General features: G+C 37.1%; 1 protein-coding gene across 1 annotated transcript; it reads left to right on the top strand.

Annotated features, from left to right (window-relative positions):
* Positions 1 to 5,447: 5,447 nt before the first annotated feature.
* Positions 5,448 to 7,978, top strand: LOC110668494 (LEAF RUST 10 DISEASE-RESISTANCE LOCUS RECEPTOR-LIKE PROTEIN KINASE-like 1.5). Its single transcript, XM_021829760.2, has one exon. The coding sequence runs from the start codon at positions 5,649 to 5,651 to the stop codon at positions 7,563 to 7,565; it is 1,917 nt and encodes a 638-aa protein (XP_021685452.1). The 5' UTR covers positions 5,448 to 5,648; the 3' UTR covers positions 7,566 to 7,978.
* Positions 7,979 to 8,333: the final 355 nt, after the last annotated feature.

Raw genomic sequence — 8,333 nt, 5'->3', positions numbered from 1 at the left:
AGTGAGTTGTAGCTTGAGATTTGAGTTTGGCTAGGCTGCCCTTGGTGACCTGCAGGGCTGGGCATGAGTCCAGCAGGTTTGGGCAGCAATAACTTGAATTGTAGAGGTTCAATTGGTGCAAGGCCAATTGGACATGAAACTAGACACATAATGGCACAACTTTGATGAAGACCATGCCCATAAAACCAAACCAAGTGGACCAAAAGCTTGCCATAATCCGGGTGACCTGTAGTCTGCCTGGGCAAAATGACTAAATGAACAGTATTTGGTCATTTGGCCATAACTCAGTGTAGAAATGTCCAATTGACCTGAAATTTTACCAGAAATAAGCTGAGATATAGACCAACAACTTTCATGAAGAAACCTAACCCAAATTATGACCAGAACATAATCAAAAAGTGAGTTGCAGTCACTGTTCATAACACTGTAGATTTAGTCAGTCCAGAAATTCTGGACAAACTTTCAATCCGGCCAGTTATGGTCTTTAGGCCATAACTTGAGCTACAAAACTCTAAATGGAGTGATTCAAAAAAAGAAATTCAACTAGACAAAATAAGGAACAACTTTCGTGTTGATCATTTTGCCAAATTTCCACTGCAAAAATGACCAATGGAACAATAAACCCAGAGCTTGAAATCTGAAAATTCTGTCCAATTAACTTTAAGCTTAGAATTGGTATTGGCAACCAATACCAATAAATTTAAAATGCAAAATGTGGTATGTTGATGATATTTAAACCAATATACCTATGGTCAATGCAAAAGTCAACATTTTAGTTGACTAATGAAATGAATAGTAACACCTAAACTTAAATTTTAAGAATTGTAAAATTTAAAAGTGTAACAAGCCCTAGTACACCTAGCAAGATTGGTTTGAATAGGTTGGCATGCCAATAGGGTTCAGATAGCAGTACTGCACATGGCATTATGCCATTCTGTGATTTCATGACTTTTAGCCATTCTGACATTGTGTTGAGACTTGGCCTTGTGCCTAATGTTATTACAGCTTATTAGCTGTTCTGTTGCACATCGGGAGATACATATGTGACCGATGGTGTGACGGCTCGAGGTACTTGATACCCAGTGCCAGTTTACCCGTTTATCCAGTCCAGTCGTCCAATATAGGTTACTTGGGCAATCAAAAAATGAAAGTGGATAAATTTAATGAAATTATGAATATAACAAGTACATAATAAGTAAGATTACCAATAATGATCAAAAAATGGTCTACATAAAACATCAGAACATGCATTGCATATTTATTTTCTGTTATTTTTTTTTATTTTATTATTGGCACCACTAAGCATTATTGCTTAGCGCGTTGCTTTTTGCCACGCGTAGGTTCTGGAGAGACCGACCGAGAGCCCAGTATACCACAGACTGGGTGAGACCATTTGCAGCTCTGCATAGTGTCTGTGTCACCTCACCATCTTCAGTGCATTGGTAGGACACTAGGTTTCATTTTGGTATTTTGTAACTAACTTTTTATTTTCTCATGTGTAATTGAGATTTATGTAATGTATTTTGATGTTAATGTAAATAGTGAAAATTGTGTTTATGAATGGAAAATTGAGTATTTATTTATTGCTTGTATATGAATACCATGAGAAATGAATGATTGAGAAATGGAAATGTTGTTGAAAAATATTGAGATTTTGATGATGAAATGGAGTTTGGGATTGGTTGAAAATTTTGGAAGTGTTTTTCATAGGTTTCGAAGAACTGTTTTCTCCATTTTTAGCCGGTACTCTGCCGGATTTTCTATAAAATTTTCGGAACCTCAAATAAATTATAATTTCAATAAATGACTTAAATGAATTATATTTCATAAATTTTATTTCATAACTATGAAAAAAAAATAAATTAGGAAAAAAAATGATTGAATTAAAATAGGGTGTTCCGATACACTGCGTGGCATATCTTGCTCGGCTACACTGTAGACGGGTAAGGGGTGACAAGTTTAAATGTAGCTTAGACGAAAAAAATTAGAGAAAAATTTTATTTATTCAGAATTTAAGTTATATTTGTAAAAATATTTTAATTTTTCTTAGAAATCTTTCAATAAAAATAAAATAAGAAAAAAATAATTTGTCTTTAAGAAAAATTTAATAAGTAAATATTTAAACCTGATTAAAAAGTTAGAGATAAAATTAATTTTTTTTAAAGAAATTAGTAAAAAGTATATGAACTTAATTTTGTTTATGTATCGCTTTAGGATTTAGAAAAATCAAAATTTCTAGTTCTATTGTTTACATTTTTTTAAAAATTATATGATAATTGATAATTAAAAAAATATAAAAGAGAACAAAAAAATTAAAATAGAAGGTATTGGAAATTTTATTGAGGATATAAACTAACAACAAAGTAATTGAGATAATATTAAAAATTTCAGTGAGTATATAAAATAATAAAGTAGAAAAAATAAGAGAGTATTAGAAAATAAAAGGAGTGTAGAAAATAATTATTTAGAGAATTTGAAGAAACTGAAAAAGTATTAAGAATTGAAGAGAGTGTAAAAAATAATTGTGTAAAAAATTAATTATATATATAAATGAATTAGGAGTGAGGTAAGATATTTATTGAATTTCTTAATATTTAAATCACCGATTTAATATGATTCGGAACAGTAGGTTCAATTCAGTTTGGAACCGTCGGTTCATTGTTTCTGAAATATATGAATCTAGATCAAACCATAAAATAATGATTTAGGTTTGATTCGAAATTAATTTTGATTTTAATTGATTTTAATTAAATTAATTTCAGTTCAAAATTAGACTGTGATCACCCCTAGTTGGTAAGGCATCTGTCTGCCTTGCTTGTTTAGGTCATATGTTTGTCAAAACTACCATCTCTTATTTTCTTTTCCTATATGCTATACTGTACACTTCTTCCATATGGCACGTAAGAAACAAACAAAAAATATAGATAAAGGTGACAAAGCTTTGGGTAGATCGTAAATGCAATTTCTTCTTTATTTGTTAGAGTGTACGAATTGCTCTAACTAAAGCAATCTTTTTTTTTATAGTAAACTTCATTTCCGTGCCTATTCTCAGTTCTCACAGTTTTTTCCCCTAATTTTGGTCAATGAAATTCAGTGAAAGAAAATCTTCTTTCTTCTTAGAAAGTTAGTTAATTAATTAATTAATAATAATTAACTTCACCAAAACGTCAATTCTAATAATAAATCATATATACACATTTGACACAAAAGTCATTATTTTGGTACTATTTGGAGAATTGTATACTAATGCAATTCCATCAAGGGCATTATTTAAAAATTATGAATTTCTTGTCTTGAATTTGGTCACCATACGGTCAATCTCACACCATCGATATCAGCGAACCAGGTTCTGGCCTCAAATACTCATCGAAAGCAGCTTCGATAACATCCTCGGGAACCGAAGAAAAACTCGACACGGATGACAAATACTTTGCCAACGACTCCATTAAAACTGCCTCTACGTCCCACAAAATCCACCTCGCTATTGAACCCGTGTGAGGCTCATCGCGAGTAACTGAGTTCGTCCACGGCGGCGTCCTTCCGTTGGCTGTCAATACCTTCTCACGCCAACTTTTTAGTTTCACCTGAAACCCGTCCCTTATAGGCTACCATTCAAGCTTCCAATCAGTAATCTTTTCAGGCATAGTTTGTGTTAGCATTATGGCTTTTTTTGCCTTATCATATATGGATGTATTATATGTGTAGACTAAAAATAATTAAATAATTTTTATAATAAATTATAAACAATAATTTTATATAAAAATATATAAATTTTAATAATTGATAAGTATTGTATAAATTTTAATAATAAAAATATTAGACCGCAGCATTGGGCGGGTTTATGACTAGTCATGTTCTATTTTTTGCCAATTACATAAATTTTATGTTTCTGATTTTAATCATGATTGCTCACTATATATGATTTAGAAAGCACAATTATCAATATAACCTTAAATAACAAAGTGGTGTACAATGTGTATAGATTTCAATCTGAGCATTAAGCTAAGAATGAACAATTAGAAACACTCTTTTTCGGGAATGAAAAATAAACAGAATTCTTGACTGTTGAATAAATTTCCTCTGTCAGATAAGAGAATTGGGGAGATTACCCAATATGAACAATAAATATATAAAGAGTTTACTAACGAATTCATCTAAGTTGGCTCCATCTACGCGAGAAGAAGATTTTTGGGCTGTAAAGCCAAATTCACTTCGAACAGTTCTCCATGTTCGCTCTTCTCCAAATCATTATCTTCTAGTGTAGACTCAACTGATTCCTCCATATATATGTGAGAAGAATCCAGCGCAGTGTAAACTCCACCACCACACCAACCTGGCCAGCGTGCTCAAACGCATGCAGCCACAGCAACTATTGCTGCCCAAGAACTGTAACCTACAAAGGCAGACGCAGCAGCTGGAATGCCAGTGAGAAATGGCCCTGATGAGATGGCTAAAATCTTGTTTGTCTTCAATGCCAAGTTTCCTAGTCGCATATAATCTTTCTCTATCTTTTCCTTTTATCACTTGAATAGCCTCCCTTATCTCCACCTCCAGCTCCTCACTCCATCAATTCTAATTTTCATGTTTTCTGCTTATTTTCTTTGGAAGTCCTGCGATTTGCGCCACCAAACTTGTCAATCATTTTCCCTAGCAAAGAAAGTGGGTAAGCTTTTATCAAGAGCCAATACTAACGTTGCGTCCCTCACATCCATTCATGAAGAGCAAGTACAGTTTGTATTGGCCATAAAGATGCCTAAACATTTTCGTGGAGTTACGTTACTCTTCTGCGAGCTGGGATGGCTGAATTTTATTTTTCTAGAGGGATGGTGTTTGCGAAGGAACCTCTTAAAATCATTTCCTCAACCAAATTTCTTGCTAGTATAAATGGCAACGTTGAATCTTTTTGAACAAATAGAACTTGAGGAAGACAATAGGAGACCTGAAGTTTGTAGGGAAGCCGGGGATGGATTTGCTTCAATTTCTATTTTATTAATTTTAACAATTTTAAATTATAAAGCTTGAAATTAGAATTACTGTGTTATATTAATTGAGCATGAGCTTTCCAAAATAACAAAGCCATGAAGTACAGATTTTGTTTAAATGGGAATGCAAAAGGCCCACATAAGAGGCCAACAAAATCAGGAGTAAATTGCGGTATTTTAATAGTAGAGTCAGCAGAAGTCATTATTCTGGAGATTGCAGTCAACGCACGCATTCCCTCAGTAACAGTCATATGTCATCCCCCCACTCATTCAGAGCAGGGGCTCAGCCTGCAAATAAATAGTATATATATGGAGTATTTCCAGGCCAAATGCCAATTTTCAGGTCTTTATTTATTGTTGTGAAGTACGAATCTATATATCTTTCGATTAAAAAAAAAAAAAGACTGAACATAAAATAAAAAAAAAAAGGTTAAAAAACCTCGCTGTCTCTTTCTCTTTCAGATTTTTAGACTCCTAAAGCAATTTTCAAAACACCTTGGCCCTCGCGTCGCAGGTTCTCACCCCTTTCGAGTTGTTTTTGTCTTCACTCTTCACGTGAACCCTTTTCTCTCCTCCCTCCTTCTCTCTTCACTCTTCAGATCAAAAAAATCGCTTGTTTCGTCTTTCTTTTGTTGATGAATATTGTTATGCTTTCTCTCTTCCTCAATGCCTCAACCACCCTCACCCCTTTCCTCCGCTGTCTTTTTCCTACTCCTAGTGTTTTCTCTGAATGCCATTTTAGCTGGTGGTCAAGCTTGTGCTTTCAAACCTGAAGCATTTTCCAGATCTTCTTGTCCTCCATTCCCATCTGCTCCTCCTTTTCCCTTCTCTATATCGCCCGGTTGTGGTCACCCTTCCTTCCAACTGAAATGCTCTTCCCCTTACTCCATCATCTCCATTAACAATCTTTCTTTCTATCTCATACGCTTCGAACCTAACTCTTCTTCTCTCACTCTCTCTCCCCAAACCCACTCCTTTACACCCACCAAAACATCGACTCAAACCAACTGTTCTTCTCTTTCCATTCCTGCCCAATCCATCAATCTCTCTGGTTCGCCATTTCGATTTTCTGACTCTGACTGCGCTCGCCTCTCTGTTGTTCGCTCTTGTTCCTTCCCAAATCTCCCCAATTGCAGTCATTGTCCCTGGGAATGCAAGCTCATCAAGAACCCCGCTCAACTCCTCCATGGTTGTGGATCTACTCACCGCCCTCTCTCCGGGCAGGGCTGTCAATATGACATTCTAGGCTTTCTTGACAAGTTGTTAACGATTGGTCTCCAGGTTGAGTATGATGAATTTCAAGATTCTTACTTCTCAAACTGCAGAGACTGCAAATCCAAGAATGGAGTTTGCGGCTTCAATTCGTCAGACCCAGAAAAGCGATTCCTCTGTTTTCAGCCTAGATCTCGCTTCTCACCTCCTTGGATTCGCGAAGATGATGCTAATCGAATTGCCATTTTGTGTTCAATCTTCACAGTACTGTGTTTACTACTCGTCATTTTGGTTGTTGCAGCGATTTACAGGTCCAGGCGCTTGAGATCGTTAGCAACACAAGAAGACCCAACAACACTATTCCTTCACCGCTACCGCTCTGCTAGTCTGCTTCCTCCCGTATTCACCTACGAGGAGCTGGAATCCTCCACCAACCGCTTCGACCCAAAGCGCAAAATTGGTGATGGTGGTTTCGGGTCCGTATTCTTGGGCCATCTCTACGATGGTCGAATCGTTGCTGTTAAATACCTGCACAAACAACACAATGCCGCCGCCGCTAGCAGAGCATTCTCTACCAAGTCATTCTGCAATGAAATCCTGATATTATCTTCAATAGATCACCCAAATCTCGTTAAGCTTCACGGATACTGCAGCGACCCGAGAGGGTTACTTCTAGTATACGACTATGTCCCTAATGGCACTCTAGCCGACCACCTCCATGGCCCGAAGAGCTTGCGCCGCAAAGCGTCTTTAACATGGCAAGTGAGGATTGATATTGCATTGCAAACGGCTCTAGCTCTGGAGTACTTGCATTTCGCGGTTCAGCCGGCGGTTGTTCACAGAGATATAACATCGTCAAACATTTTTGTTGAGAAAGATATGAGAATCAAAGTCGGGGACTTTGGACTCTCAAGGCTCCTGGTTTTCCCGGAAACGTCATCGTCTTCATCTGGGTATGTATGGACCGGACCTCAGGGCACGCCCGGGTACTTGGACCCGGATTACCACCGGTCCTTCAGGTTGACAGAGAAGAGCGACGTGTACAGTTTCGGAGTGGTGTTATTAGAGCTAATTTCAGGGTTGAAAGCGGTGGATCAGAGCAGAGACAAGAGAGAAATGGCGTTGGCTGATCTAGTAGTATCCAAGATCCAAATGGGTCAGCTCCATCAGGTAGTGGACCCAGTATTGGCTGTGGAGGGGGAGGGGAATGAGAGCGTATATGCGGTGGCGGAGCTGGCATTCCGATGCGTGGCGGCGGATAAGGATGATAGGCCGGATTCGAGGGAGGTGGTGGAGGAGCTGAAGCGGGTCCGGAGCCGCACGCGTGGGTTTGGCGGGTCAAATGACTTGGGTGAGGTGGCAAAGGGGTGATTTGTTGGTGATTGATTGAGTGGGTCATGTTTTTGTTTGGATGCATATAGAAGCTTTGATAAAAATAGAATGTTTATTACATTTTTCATGTCACAACACCCCAATTTGACACTTTTTGGCGCTCTTATTTTCAAATTTAGGGTTTCGCTTTCTTAAAATAGGGAATATATTTTTATTGTAATGTATAATTAAAAATCAAATCTTGGTACCCACATGATTTCGCCCATTCAAAAAATTACTCATCATGTGGCTGTGGGTGGTATTTAGGTTCTTATATTCAATATGGCAAGGGGTATCTTTTAAAACGAGGGGGAAATTTTACTTTCATCTTGCATTCCCTTCCCTACATGAGGTTCATTTGTCGCATATAATCGTTTACAACCAGATATGAGAGAATAATTTCAGAGTTGTCATATCTGATGATTAATAATGCAATGATAAGTCTTCGTCAGTTATAATTGAAACCACAACTTGGAATTGGTATTTATCTCAGTTGGTAAGGGATATAATAATTAGGAGTCAATTATTAGCATATTAATGTCCAGAAATACTTATCAAAGGGAACTACGATAAGTTGTTCACTCAAGCAGAGTAATTGATTTCAGCTTCTTTTTCATCTCTGGCATCATTGCCTTTTATCCTTGCTTTAACCAACACACTCATGCTTTCACTTTTTCTTTGTTCTCCCTTGATTGGCATTGGCTTCAGCTAATGGATGCCAGCCGCTACACCCACCTAACTATTTTTTGCTGCGATTTGGGAAGCCGA

Source organism: Hevea brasiliensis, chromosome 9, assembly GCF_030052815.1.
Source record: "Hevea brasiliensis isolate MT/VB/25A 57/8 chromosome 9, ASM3005281v1, whole genome shotgun sequence".
In the NCBI taxonomy this organism is placed as follows: Eukaryota; Viridiplantae; Streptophyta; class Magnoliopsida; order Malpighiales; family Euphorbiaceae; genus Hevea; species Hevea brasiliensis.
This window is presented reverse-complemented; position numbering and strand designations above follow the sequence as displayed.

Excerpts from the sequence above, each read along its gene's own strand:
- LOC110668494 (XM_021829760.2), top strand. The coding sequence starts at position 5,649 with ATGCCTCAACCACCCTCACCCCTTTCCTCCGCTGTCTTTTTCCTACTC.